The 14,642-nt window shown below is 40.2% G+C and overlaps 2 protein-coding genes across 7 annotated transcripts in view; one reads left to right on the forward strand and one right to left on the reverse strand.

Moving 5' to 3' along the window:
- Positions 1–310: 310 nt before the first annotated feature.
- LOC119896162 (olfactory receptor 142-like) lies at positions 311–1,288 on the forward strand. The gene has a single exon (XM_038709653.1). The coding sequence runs from the start codon at positions 311–313 to the stop codon at positions 1,286–1,288; it is 978 nt and encodes a 325-aa protein (XP_038565581.1).
- A 1,219-nt stretch (positions 1,289–2,507) lies between these two features.
- Positions 2,508–14,642, reverse strand: part of LOC119895950 (connector enhancer of kinase suppressor of ras 2-like) — a 30,741-nt gene continuing 18,606 nt past the window's right edge. For 2 of the 6 annotated variants that reach the window (XM_038709378.1, XM_038709376.1), the window contains exons 10-22: positions 13,199–13,317; positions 12,289–12,491; positions 12,001–12,090; positions 10,891–11,081; positions 10,735–10,783; positions 10,427–10,605; positions 10,271–10,344; positions 8,838–8,909; positions 8,583–8,650; positions 7,547–7,647; positions 6,983–7,460; positions 3,756–3,955; positions 2,508–3,666 (exon numbers count right to left, since the gene is read on the reverse strand). In XM_038709378.1, coding sequence (XP_038565306.1) covers positions 3,619–3,666; positions 3,756–3,955; positions 6,983–7,460; positions 7,547–7,647; positions 8,583–8,650; positions 8,838–8,909; positions 10,271–10,344; positions 10,427–10,605; positions 10,735–10,783; positions 10,891–11,081; positions 12,001–12,090; positions 12,289–12,491; positions 13,199–13,317 — 1,872 coding nt within the window. In that variant the 3' untranslated portion in view covers positions 2,508–3,618. Of the gene's footprint in view, positions 3,667–3,755; positions 3,956–6,982; positions 7,461–7,546; positions 7,648–8,582; positions 8,651–8,837; positions 8,910–10,270; positions 10,345–10,426; positions 10,606–10,734; positions 10,784–10,890; positions 11,082–12,000; positions 12,091–12,288; positions 12,492–13,198; positions 13,333–14,642 lie in introns of all 6 variants that reach the window. The other 4 variants (XM_038709377.1, XM_038709375.1, XM_038709380.1 and 1 more) reach the window with 2 other exon arrangements.

A 14,642-nucleotide genomic window follows, 5' to 3' on the forward strand; every position in this document is an offset into this window, starting at 1 on the left:
CTTTTAGTTTATCAATTATTTTTATTTGTTTATATGCATAAACTAAACCAATTCATGCTACCACGCCCTCACCCCATGTGTTTGAATTACAGGATTTAACAAAAGAAATCATTGGCACATAGGTAAGACCACATGACTTCATTTCACAGGAGAAGAAATATAAAGAGTATAAAAGCGATTCAGTGCAGTTAAGTGCGGGTGGAGGAGGGGGACTGCAAGCTAAGGTAAAACTTTTCATCTCAGATTGTTGAGTGCAATATTGTAATGTATGTTCTGGAGTATTTAGATGCTTTATGATTCATTTGTCAGCATGACAAATTTCTCTTATGTGACATCTTTTTATCTATCTGATTACTATGGAATGAAAGACCTGAAGCCAATTTATTTTTGCATCTTCCTGATTATTTATATAACCATTGTTGCTGAAAATGTTCTGTTAATAGGAGTGGTATATTGTGAAAAAACTCTGCATGAGCCCATGTATTTGTTACTATGTAACCTGGCTGTGAATGGTCTGTATGGAAGCACTGCTTTAATGCCAGCAGTACTGAGCAACCTGCTGTCACAATCATTTGAGATATCTCTACCGTTTTGTCAGACACAGATCTATGCTTTACACACATATGCCTTCATTGAATTCACAATTCTAGCAGCGATGAGTTATGATAGGTATGTAGCCATTTGTCATCCACTGCTTTATTATGAAATCATGTCACAGAAAGTTGTAAAACTTATTGTCTTTACGTGGCTTTACCCCATGCTGGCATTTCTCATTGTTTTCATTTTCACTCTTCAGCTTCAGTTTTGCGAAAGAACTATTGAAAAGGTATACTGTTTCAGTTACATTCTGGTGAAACTTGCCTGTACAGATACATCTATTGTTAACATAGTTGGCCTACTATCTGTAGCTATATATACACTTCCACAGCTGGCCATGATCTGTTATTCATACGCACATATCCTGAGGATATGTGTAAGGTCATTCAGCAAATCCAAGGCCAAAGCCCTCCGGACCTGCACCCCTCACCTACTAGCAGTAATAAACTACTCCATCGGGTGCTTTTTTGAAATAGCACAAAGTCGATTCAACATTAGTCACTTGCCCTACCCAACCAAGTTGTTTTTATCTCTATACTTTTTGATTTTCCCACCCATTCTTAATCCAGCAGTCTATGGTTTGAGCATTAAAGTCATAAGGGTACAACTGTTTAGGCTTTTCAACAGAAAAAGCAGGCAAGTAACAAATAATGTAGCCAAGAGGGCTGTTTTTATTGCACATTCAAAGTGACATTGCAGTGTTGAATTTCTGAAGCATTAGCAGGCTAATGCTCAGGCTTTCTGCACATAATGTAGTGAATTCCAATCAGATTCAGTCGGATTATAACACAGGAATGTAAAGACATTTTAGAGTGTTTACTATTTTTTTTTCTTTTTGGTTTGAAGAAAATTCATTGGAGCTTTAAAACACACATTTGTTTCACATGTCACCTGCTGTGCAAACTCTAATGTGACCATTATTTTGTAATGGTTCATCCAATGTTTTCTGTTTCAAATAAATTCAAAAATGATTAATGCAGTTGTTTTGGTTATGGCAATGTTTATGTTTAAACTTTAGATCATGAATAATACATTTGTAATACAGTGTATGTTATCCTCCTTGACTTTTGACATACACTCTACATGAAATAACGTATTGTAATAAGTAATGTGTTTTTGATATCCCAACAACAGTTTGTGTGCACACTAAAAACTGAGCTGTCTATCTTTGCAAATGAACCATTCATACGTAATCCAATATAAGGTATAACAATTACAATATAATTGTATGCAGAAGTTTTTTGTATCATTCGCTTCAATTAACAAAGAATAAACATTCCAGTCACTGCTTGAGATTTTACACTCATTATTCCATTCTTCGTTTTGCCTCCTCTTGGTCTATTGAAAGTTTGAAATCAGAGGGAAAGTAATTGATTCTGCACACAGATTGTGTGCTAAACTGCTAAAACATATAGCAGCTCCCCCCCTTCCAGTGGTCCCTCAGAAACTCTGCCCCCCAAATTTCAAATATCGGAGGTTTCTCCAGCTTTGAAATGCCTTCCTTCCTGGTCACATAACTTTCTTCAGTTTATACTCTTCAGACCTTTGCCTTTTTGTATCTGGAGTGAACCTTACCTTACAGGACTGCAGAAAGTTATCTACAGCTGTCAGTAGCTTAAACCAGTATGGAGTTATTCCTTTTTCACCCTGACAGGTTTACTCTGTGTTTTTGGACATATTAAATATGTGTATACACTGTATCTTCTGTGTTATTCTTTGTTAATTATTTATTTTACCATATCCTACATAATAAAAATGTGAGGCTGCATATACACTGTGTGTATATGTGTGTTTTATTTGCATATTATTATCATCCTCTGAGTCAACCTGTGTTGGGCTCCCTGGTATGAGTGTCAACATCAGATAGACATCTAAAATGTGATAATGAGAATAAAACATATAACAATGGCTTTTACATGTTCCCATGCCATCCTTTATTCAATAAAAAAGTACTTTAGCTACAATGTGGCACACTTGTGCAATGTCAGTCAATTTCCAATGGCATGGTAATGTGTTTTAGTGATGCAAAGCATGCTTGTACATTAAACACTTAATAAATACAGTTATTCCTCTTTTTGTGGTAACACCTGCAATGTCTGCAGTATTCTGGGGCAAAAAATAAGTCTTAAAAACACAACTTAGCGGTGGGAGGGTCGACACCGGGACTCTGTCAAACGCACTTAGAAATACAAAACTGTTTTACAAACAATTAGGTTGACAGCATGCATACAAAAATAGACAACTACTCTGATCATTCCTTTGTAATTTACAATACTAGTTCATTATTGCCAAGCGTTAAATTCTTGTGCCCCTGTTTTGAGGAATAGCTTTCTATATCTTCTCTCGTCTCTCTTGGAAAAGTACAATGTACATTCACAATCACTGAGGCACAGCACTTGATTTACAATTTGTATAAGTACCCCAAAACATTGTGTAGTCACTGTTATTGAAGTAACGTAATATTAAATATATATATGTATATATACTTAACACCCTGTACACTCGTAGAACAAACATACCCTTTAATCATACACACATGCATAATAAAATGTTGTGTACATCCAAAATAGCTTTGCTTTTAATGCCTCAGTCATCCTTACTGAGCGGCTGTACACAACTCCAGTGGTAATGTTCAAAACGATTAAACAGAAGCAAGGGGAGGTGGCCATGCATGTGAGCGATGAACTACAAAGCTCTCTGACAAGTTTTGGACACAGATGCAAAGTGCTTACATGTCGTAAACCCTGTGAGTCTACGAGTTATTATATCAAGCCAAGCATCTTTATTCACCATTTGAAACAACCCTCATCTTGTAAAGAGAGAGACTGGACGGGAACGGACACCAAGTCTTTGTGCTCCTGGACGGTGAGCGAGGTTGAAGGAGCAGCAGCAGGGAAGAAGGTGTAGAGCTGAGCAGGTAAAAGAAGGTTTTTGGTGCCTTTTATCTCTAGCAGAGGGATGCCGGCTGTGTGAAGCACAGGCATAGGCAATACATTTGAGATTTAATCAACACACCAATCTTCACCCTAAAAAACCCAATGACCGGTTTGTGTCTTGAAAAGGGACATTCTGTAAGGAGGGGAAGGTATGGATTAGTAGTTAGCCAATAAACCACACATTGTTAGAAAGACATGCATGCTCAAAACATGTTGTTATACCTTAAGTGAACTATGGAGGATCCGGAGACGATGAAGCTTGTCATTGAGCAGCGGGTCATTCACTCGGCGGACAAATGAGCGCTTGTACTCCAGGCGGCTGGCTGATCTGTGATCAGCTGAGGTGGACAGACTGGTCTGCTCCAGAGCCCGGTACAAATCTCCCAGAGAGTCTGCCTGCATCCTGCAGTCCCGTCCATGGCCTGGCAAGAAGGACAAGCAATCATCAAGAAAGATTTTACATTAAATTGAACTGAGATTTAAGGTGTAAACATAGCATACAGGGAATTCTTCTATATTCTCTCTTTTTTTTTTACTGAACACCCTTCAGAGATATAAACTTTAGCTAAATCATTTTAGCAGTGAATCTTTCGCCACTCTACCATATGAAACTGCAGGCAGCCTCTCTCCGCCCACATGCATTCACACAAGCCGATTGAATGCTACCTGCCCAGCATGAAATGGCACAGAGCTGAAGCTAAAGGGACTTAAAAATATAGCAAGTTGACAGCGAGGTCAGACATTTTTTCTGGAAAGAAATGTCGCTGCTCATGCTATGAGCACCACAAAGACAAATGCATTTACCCCTGGGGCCCCAGTTTTAGTGATTTCAGGGCCACATGCAAAGACTGAGATGAAGTCCGTGTGTTTCATACTGTTGTGGATGGAGTATCCAGATTGTCTAACGCACTGTAAAAATACTCAAGTAAAAGTAAAAGTCCAGCACTGACAAACGTTACTTAAGTAGAAGTATGTAACTATAACCAGGAAATGGTTAGTTTATTGTATAAAAGTATAATCAATGCCAAAAAATGGCAATGGCATAAATCATTAGATTATTATTATATGGTTGATATGATTACATGGATTATTCTGTTTAATTTCTCTACATATCGATTAATTGTTTGGTTTTTAAAATTTAACAAAAAATAATGAGAAATGCCATCACAGCTACCAAGAACCAAAGTGACACCTTCAAATTGCTTGTTCCGTCTGACCAACAGTCAAACCACAAATTTAGATAATCCTCCCTTTTGAGAAGCTGGAACCATGAAATTCTTAGCTTAATTTGATTACCCAGTTATTGAAATAGTCGAACATTTCTGTCAAACAATAATCAATTTTAATCATTTAAACTCTAATTTCATACACTGTTTGGTAGTTTCATCTATAACAATGGATCATGTTTTTTAAGCTCTTATGTTTTGTGTGCAAAATCTTAACTGTTAAAAACAATCTTTTGTAAACATTTGTAAATTTTTTGTACATTTGTACAATGTACAAGTACGGTACTTGAGTAAATATACCTTCTACAACTGGTGGCATATCACTGCTTGCTAAGGTGACACAGATGGGAATGAAATATTTAGTTATATACAAGTCTTATTGCAAAAGCTTGAAGATATCTCAAAGCCTCAGCAAATAAAATCAAAACTAACTGCAAATGGAAGTGTTTTTGTAATTTATGTTACCCTTTAGTTAGAAAATTAAAAGAAGATGAATTTTAGGTTCCTCGGTAAGGTTAAATTATACATAAACATTATATTAAAGTTCCCCATGTTTTAGTCATGGAAGCTCAATTTGCGCCTGAAGTATAATTCCCATTTCCCTATATTTCCTTCTACTATTTGTGTTGTTATAACACATTTTTTGCAGTATACGAAAGTAATCTGTGTGCTCTCCTGTTTACTCAGATAATGTTTATATGGTTTTATTCACAGACTACCAGACAGCATGTTGCTGGTTCTTCTTTTTAATACATCATTCTGTGGTATATCTCTTCTTTATGATATTGTCTTTAAGGTAAATTGGCCTCAGCCCTGCACTGCTGGGTGCACAGCTAACAAATCATTCTAATAAACTACCAGGACCTCCATGTCTACTGTTTACATACACTGCCCTCTGTTGGCATGATGCTAACACTACATTAGAGCTCTGAATCTGTTAGTCATCACTCTATTTTGTGTTTTGAAAGTGGGGTGGTGCTTTCTGAAGCTTTGGGGCTGTGCTTTGAAATGTATCGTGCTTTATTTGCCGCCTGTTTTGTGTTTCTTTCTTGTCTTTCCGGGCAGTGGTGGAGAGAGTGAACAGTACAGCGATAGATAAATGAGGACAAGAAGGCGACCCTTAGGCGTGTTTCTTTATCCTCTTCAGAATTCAACATTAACATGGGCTGAAAGGATTCCTCCTCGCTTCATCGTTCAAACACTGCCGAGAGGTAAAATGACATCTCGATCGGGCCAAAGAGAGAAAAGAAAAGAGAAAGAGTGAGCGTGAGTGTGAGTGTGTGTGAGAGAGAATGGACTGCCAAGATAAATCACTATCAAATAAGACACTAAATTTCATCTCACTTAGACAATTGCCCTGGAGGTCTTTGAGGGACGGCAAATGGGCTGGCTTCAAATCCAGTCCAATAAAGCAATAATAGAGAGTATTCTACCTCTGACATTTGCTGGCTCTGACTGCCTGTTAACAGCTTTAATAATAACTGGCGACAAGTAAGCACACTTGCTCAATGCTATGCAGATGAAAAGACTGACCTGCATGTAATAGGAGAGGTGCCTACATTTGGTGACTCCAGGATGACCTCAGTTATATTGCTGAGTGTGTGATACCTGTGATCTCTAATGTGCTGCTGCAGTGGTTCCCTCACAACCCTGTCAGATTAGCTCAAGCACCCCTTCGCCGACACCACACATCGCGTTTCAAATGTGTTCATCTGAATAGATTTTTAACTAGATGTTATTTAACAAGGTTGATTATATAAAAGTGGATATTACACACTTATGTTTCAATACAAGGCATAGTGATAGTAGAGTTGTCCAAGTTTAGACTTTGTTTTCTCAGAAACTTTCGTACAGCTCCCAAAAATTTGCAGTGTGAGCGTATTTCTGGCCTAAAATAGAAATAAAAGCTCCCATCATTATGTGTGTTGCAAATCATTTGTATACATTTTCTGATGGTTATCAATGTCTCCTATAGTCAGAAAAAATCCCCATGACCAGATTTTTTGGGTAAACAACTAAAATGTATAATTTATCATCAAAATTGTTGTCAATTAATTTACTATCAGCTTAAACAATCAGTTAACTAATCAAATAGTTACTATTTGATTAGTTAACTGATTGTTTAAGTTCTAGTGTGATCCAATGTATTGCACTGTATGCCTGAAATGGCTATACTTGTGGTAGATGTGAAAAGATGCAAAACACAGATTCTGTGTATCTGACCAGTGTCTCCGGCCCGGTCCAGCTGGTAGTGCTGGGGCTCTCTCTGATCAGCAGCGGTGGCGGCCAGGATAGCATGTAGCCCGCTGTCTCTGGGTAGCGTGAAGCTGCGTGGTTTCCCTCCCCCTTCTGACTCAATACTGGCCCTGAGGGGCAGAGGCAGGGCTCTGTACTGTTCTTGCAGCAGGCTGCGCTGTGCAGGCAGGGTAGACTGCCTCCGGTACTCCATCGCCAGGTGGTCTCTGTCCGCAGACAGCAGGGTCTCCTCCACGGGAAATGTCTGGAGATAGTGCATCCTCGTGCTGCTCTCCATCTGATCATGCCATGAATTTCGGTGGCTGGTCGTCTTTCCGGAGGAGACGCCGTTGTTGCTGCTGCTGCCGTCCTGAGGCTCAGAGTGGAACTCCTCATGAGAGGAGCGGGACTGGAATGTGTCGGAGGAGGAGAGATGGCCACGTTTCGGTTCCAGGTAGGGACTCACCTAAACAAAAACAGATAGTTAGCGAGTAAAAACGTTTTCTACTTGGAGTGGTGTCTTTCTATTAAACTACAGGCTGACAGACTCACGGAGGACGCTCTGGGAAAGGTGTCATAAGGTGGTGGTGGACTGTCTTGTTTGGGCCTCGGGGGCATTTCCATGTCCTCATGATCGCTCTCACTCCAGTAATCTGTCATATATTTATATTTAAGAGAAAAAAAGCATTTAGACCAGTTTAAATTGAGGCTCACCATTGTTTATGAGACTTTAAACCTGGTCATCAACATGTACAGTTTAAAATAGATTTATCTTCAGAACTGCATCAGGTCAGAAAGATCTATGCCTTTGGATGAGTGTTTTGAAAGGTGTAGCTGCAGTGTCTGCGTGGTGTAGGTGCGATGCAAGTCCAGGTCTGACTACTGTTGAGTGTGCAGAAGTATGCATCTAAGATGTGAGAGCTTCCTGTTAAGTCTTCTGGAGGTGTTAAGGATCTGATTTAGCAACTTGTCTGTGACGGCTGAAGCCCCCTCTTCATAAAACCAAGGACAAACTTAATCTCACCCACCCACCTTTGCAAGGCTTCTACATAGGCTCCTCTAAATAGCACAAAGGTTAGTTACATTATTTCCTGTCCATTTTTAAGAAGCCAAAGAATACCAGAATATGAAAATAACAAGCACGCCTTCAGCCCCTAAAATTAGCATTTCTGCCAAAGCAGAGATGCTTGAATCAGATGTGAAGTGAAACCGGGAAGAGGTGTTAAAAAAGCCTCTGCCACTGATCTAGAAATAAGATCCATTTATAAAATTCTCTCCATCAGGTTTTTCCAGGTTATTGCATCAAATCACACAAGATGATCCAAGGATATAATTTAAGCAATTCAATTGCATATTTATTTCCTATCCCTAAATAACACTGTGATGGAAAATGACTGCTTTGAAACTAGTGACCACAAGGGAAAATAATTATCCCTGCATTGGTCATTGCTACATGATTTGTCAGTGTAAAAGTAAGGTGATGTGCTACTGCTTAATGTCAACAGTTTTATGTAACTGCCCAGTGACCTATAACAACAGATGAAGAATCCTTTTCAGCACCATGAACAGAGTCTGTGACTAATCACACCTTGGTCACGGCGAATTTTCTCTTGCTCAGAGTAGCCTGCCACTGCCATGCTGAGACGACTCAGCCACCTGTGGGGGAGAATAACAGTCATGACGCACAGCAGCTTGACATCCAGTAAAACACCTTGTGCTTTTCCCTTAAAAAACTGCTCTGTTTCAAGGAGAGTGGGCAGTCCAGTATAGGGGATTCAATTTCCGGCCAGCGGGGGGGATTTAGGGAGTTTACAGCATGACTATCACAGCATCATTAACTCACCGGGACATGTCGTCTACATTTTCCGCGGCAAAGTAGAAGGTCTTTATCTTCGGATGGCAAGCCTTGAAAGCACTGAAAGGGAGCCGAGAGTATATCTAATCACATGTAAGCACGGGAAAGGGGACATATAGCACACCTAAACATATGAATGCTGAAGACTGCTGAGATAAACTGGCAGAGATACAGTAATTCAGAATGACACAAAAACAGCATGACTTTTCATCACAAGATAAACTGTTCTGCTAATTTTTGGGAGCTGTACAAAAGTCTGAGTCTGTTTCATTAAGCGTGTGTGCAAACACAATCCTGCCTCCAGAAGTTGATTAACATGAGTAAGGAACATATATGAAGGTAAGCCATAAGTAGGAAACACAGTGAACTCATATTACTTTTCAAAACGTCCTAATTTGCTGGCATCATTAGTGAACAACAGACTTGTCACAAATGCTAACAGCTATTTGCCACAAAGTACACATTCGTAAAGTATAAAGTAGCACATTCATTATTTGAACTGTATTGAACTGCCTATGTGGGACTTGCAAGAAGGTTCTCTGGTTCCTTGAAACTGAATGTTTAAAAGCATAAAGATTAGGCTTCCTTTAACCATCCTTCCATGTTCTAACTTTTTTTTTACCTCTAGTAGCGTTTGTTTGTATCGTGCAAGATACACCACCACAAGCCGTGATATGCAGCAATGCACCAGCAAAACAAGAAAAAAAGAAGACTAGAGGATGTAAACAAAGCTGGATTTAAAATACTTTTTTAAAATCAGCTTTGCAAATGTTTTACAAGGAAGGAAATGTCTAACTTTAGTTTGTTTAGAAGAAAACTCCACAGGGCACCATTAACTCCTTCAGGCCACAACTATACAGCCAGGGAAAGTAGTTATGTACTACTCCTGTTTAAAAGTTCTTTCACTCTCTTTATCTTAGACCTTTTTCCTAAAATGTAGCACAAGTGAAGTGTCTCACTCTTTCATCTATGGTAATTACAACCATCCTACTACACCTTCTCCATCCTCATACACAACAAATGATCTGCCCTCCCTCTAGATACTGCTCAAATAGCACTGATAAAATGTGATCTACACACTAAGCCATACATGTATGCATCCGCTGTCCTCCTGACAGCATACTAAAATGTTGTTGGTTGAAATTGGAAGTGCATATTGTTCTTAAGTCAGGCATCCTCTGTAAATTGTTATTCAATATATATGCCTCTTTTTCTGCCAAGAATCAGTTTGCTCAAGATAACCTTTGCATGATAATACATTTGTAGGATTGTATCTTAATATGCAACATGAAGTCTCTGCTGTTGGCTTTGTGGATTGTATTCAACAAATGTCTATATTGTTTTGTCAGATTTTATGGAAGTAATGCAAATCTGCAATAAGAAGCTTGATCCTTGGTGTTCAGGTGAAAATCAATACTCACAACTTCCTTCTGCATTCAGTGGCACGATCAATCTTGAACTCTGGGAGGCTGACAAAGCCCTCAGCCTTCTCATCCTGTAAAGAAGCCAAAGGAGATTTAAATCAAAGTGGCACATAATAAATAGAGGCTTAATGCTGTAAAAATCACCAAATTCACCTCCTCATTCATGTACCAATAGAGGCACGTGTCTTTCAGGATGAACCAGTACTTCTTCCACTTCTGTGAGAAATAGGTTTTAGCATCCTTCTTTTTCCACAGCCAGCCCTCACAGTCCCCCTGACCCAAGTCCCTGCAGGAAATCCGCCGCTTGCTGATTGAAGACATGGGACTTCCAGCTACAGGCACCAGCAGGGGAGCAGAAGAGACCAGGGGGGGTCAGAAACACTCCTGGTGAAACACCTGCTCATGTTTGGGTTTGAGTACATGTGTGCGCTTAAGTAAACGCCAAAAACAAATGCTCTTACCTTTGCTCTTCTTCTTTGACCTTGACAGCAGTGAGGATCGTTCAAACACCTACAAAGTAAAAAAGAATGACAACATGCAGAGGATTCCAGTGCAGCTAAATGCTCCTGCTTCTACAGTGTATAATATTTGAATTTACACAGACACAAAGGACTAACATGGTACAGGGAGGCAGAGTCAGAGCTGGATGTGGACAGGGAGACTTCCATCTGGAGGGCGGGGACGAGTGTGTAATGAGTGGGGCTGCCTCCTCGCTCAGTTTTCCTCCTGTTCTGACTCAGGCTGCGTCCTAGCAGGAAGTCCTCCCCCGGGGCTTTATCTTCACTCGCAAAGCGCAGCAGGGAATTCTCTGCCGGGACACAACAGAGGCAAATTCAGTACTGCACATACTTTACGAAATTAAACTTTAAAAATCTATAATTTACATCCCAATGCTCTGTACAGTTCTGAATATTAAGATTCTGCACAATTTCAGTAAGCTCATTTAACTTAGTCAAGTAAGACTATGGACCACATATTAGTTGCTAACAGTTAATGTCTCAACACTGATCAAACTTTTTTGTATTCTACTGTAAGACCAGCCAGTTGCCTGTGATTTAGCTATCTCTTTCTCTGTAATCAGTGAATGCTGGCATTTCAAAAGACTACCTATTTTAAAGGCATTAAAAATCTACAGAGGAGGGCTGTTGTCAGGCAGGAAGCGATCAAAACTCCAAATACTTCTCCAAATACTGTCTCTTGTAGATAAATATAGCACCATCACTTTTTTTTATGATAAGCCCAAAGGAGCAACATATCACCACCATCCCCAGAGGAAACAAACACATCACTCAAATCTTTCTTTGAGACTGAAATAAAGTAATTCAGTCTCCTCCCACTCCATTTGCCACCTAGCTCAACAGTCACCAACAAAATGTGAAAATCTCTGGATATATTTCTACAGTTGCCAAAGCAACAGAGCACTGTTTATATCCAGACAGAGCAAGCACAGAGAGAGGAAGAGAGGAACAGGGAGAGCGGAATGGAGGGGAAAAAAGGAGCAGTGATATATTATGAACATATGGAGGAGATAGAGGCATAAACTGATATCGAGCATGTTATCAGTTTTGACAGGCCAGCTCATCCTTCTATTTCTTGGCTCGGAGATCTGAGAGGGTGAGGATATTATGAGATATCCGCCCACTCACCTCAGCTCCCTCTGTCCCTCTCTGTCTCCCTCCTTTCTCTGCCTCCCTTTCTTTTTCTCTCTCCCACTGCCTCCCACTCACCTCTCCTGCTCTCTCTCTTCAGCTTGGCCAGGTCTTCGTTGTCTCCCACCCAGTTGTATTCCACCGGCATTGAGATGGGCCTGAGCCTGCCTGAAGCGAGGAGGCACGGGGAACGTCAATATTACACAGCCCCCCGCCCCCCTCCAAACATACACACGAGCGTACATCAAACAGCTACAGACATCACAAAAACAATTCAAGACCACACATACGTCACACTCGCAGGGCTTTGAGCTCCTGGCTCTCACGACTGCAGCAGCAAGTCTTCAGAGGAGGCCAAGGTCTTACCATAGGTGGGAGTGCTCCCCCTGCGGACTGAGGACACCTCTTGGTTCTGGTCATACTCGTAACAGTATAGTATAGAATCTTCCTCCACCAGAGGAAATCGCCCCCGACACTCCTGGTCCAGGTAGGAGTTTGGTGACTCGGATCCCTCGGCAACATGGACGTCCGCTTGAGGATCGTCACCCGGCAGACTTCCCTTGTCATCTCTGCAGTAACGGAAAGCAGGTAGTAATTTTAATGCCAGTTAAGAACTGGACTAGTATGAGAGAAAAGAAGAAGAGTTGCCACCATCAGAGTGTATTGTAGAGTGAAAACTTCATCAGCATGTAAACTGTCAAAAACGAGAAGGAAAAAAAAATTTGTTCCATGAAAAGACCAACAATGCATAAGTCCGTCTCTCAATACTCTCTCACTTCAGCCAGTCTGTGACTCACTGATGTATTTCGACAATAATGGAGCTCTATGGCACAGAGGAATAAGCTATATCAGGCCCTGGCTACTTAGAAAATACTTATTGCCAGTTGGTAAATATATTAGTAAGTCTTATAAATAAGAAAAATACAGAATATTACAAGACTGGAAGTTATAGTTTTAGTCTTTTACTTTACGGTGACTAAGACTCTACAGCCATGCGTAACAAATGTGCTGAATGGGCTTCCCTCCTCATAAAACACTTGAAAAGCCATATATATATATATATATATATATATATATATATATATATATATATATATATATATAATATTTGCTTTTATATATATTTGGATTATCATATTATTTATTTATATATATGCATTTATTTTCTTACTATCACATCAACCTTGTATGTTTCTTTTATAAGTTTAAATAAAAAAATATTTGGTAAAGCAAGCACTATGTGTAAACTTCTATGTGTTTTCATGTGTGTGTTCACCTGGGGGTGTAGGGTTCTGGTGGAGGAGGGGGGATGTAGAGGTCCTGCAGGGCACAGCTACTCCTCCTAGATGGCGTACTTAAAGTGCTGGTGGGCGTGGCGACACTGCTGGTGGGGCTCTGAGGGAAGATTGGCTGTGTGTGAGTGAGCGTGTGTGTAATGTGGCGTGTGTGAAAGAGAGAGAGAGAGACAGGTGGACAGAGAGCAAGAGAGAGAGAGGAACAGTTACAGGGATTGACACATTGAAAATTTGGAGTTTGCAGCAGTTCAGTCAGTTAGTCAGTCAGGGACCATTTGTTCGGTTCAGACTACGCTGCTGAGCATCTCAACCGTGAAATGAGCAGCTATACTGTTATGTCTCTGATGCTCCAGTTCTAAGTGGCGCACAGAGGAAGACGGGTCGGTGTGCAGTCTAGTCATCTCTCTCATTCAGGTCAAGGAAATTCTGGTCATAGCCTACATAGTCTGTTAAACACAGTAAGTACATGGGAGCTAGATTGCTCCTTGTTTATCTATTAACTTTATAACAAGATGTGTGTAGTATCATTTTAATTACCCACTTGTCACATTTACTGTCTAAAAAATAAGAGGCTGCAAAATCATCAACATGACATCATCAACATCATGCAATCCAATCACAGTTGAGTCCTGTTTTGCAGTGATAAAACAGACTTCCAAAAAACTCTTCGGAGTGCTGAACTGAAATCCTTTCAACAACAGAATACTAATTTGTCACTGCTCAAACTATGCTAATATGTTGCATAACTCGCAGCTGACTAATATCAGAGATGTATTATCGGGAGATGTGTCCAAAACCATTATGTGTGTCAGAACTACTGCAGGGCTTCCACAGCACAATGTGCTCTTCAATAACTTAGCTGACTACCTTGACACTCTTAATTTTAGTAGAAAACATAACAGTTTCCTTTTAACGTAACATGTTCCTTTTTCTTTCCTTAAAAATGCCAGCAGGAGAGAAAATTCGATTTAGGAGGAGAAGAAGAAGTATGAGGATGCAATGTGAAGAGGGAGGAGGCTGAGCAGGACTGCGCTTCAGGGCCTCGGGGGAGGGGGGGGGGCATTCTTTTCTCTGGCCTGGTACTCAAAGAAAGGCTGGGCTACATTAATAAGCATCCCTCTTATTTCCACCCATTCTGGCTCAGGCACACAATCCTAATAATGGTTTGGCCGAACTAGGACAACAGATGCCACTAAGGGCTGAAATATTAACTTGTGAATGAATGATGCTGGAACCTTCGACAAATTTGTAGCAAGTTGTGGTACAGAAAGAAGGTGGATGCAATAAAAGCAATACTTGCACAATACATTTGGTAAAGCTTAAACATTAGAAGTCATTCAAAGCTGTTGTTTCTTTCATTGCTCTTGTATTAAACTACATCCTGCTGTAAAAGTGATACTTTAATTCAACCTCACTTGGTTATTT

The sequence above is a fragment of the Micropterus salmoides genome, unplaced genomic scaffold (genome assembly GCF_014851395.1).
Source record: "Micropterus salmoides isolate LMB-PRFRI ecotype aquatic unplaced genomic scaffold, ASM1485139v1 Ms_hic_scaffold_9, whole genome shotgun sequence".
Classification (NCBI taxonomy): domain Eukaryota; kingdom Metazoa; phylum Chordata; class Actinopteri; order Centrarchiformes; family Centrarchidae; genus Micropterus; species Micropterus salmoides.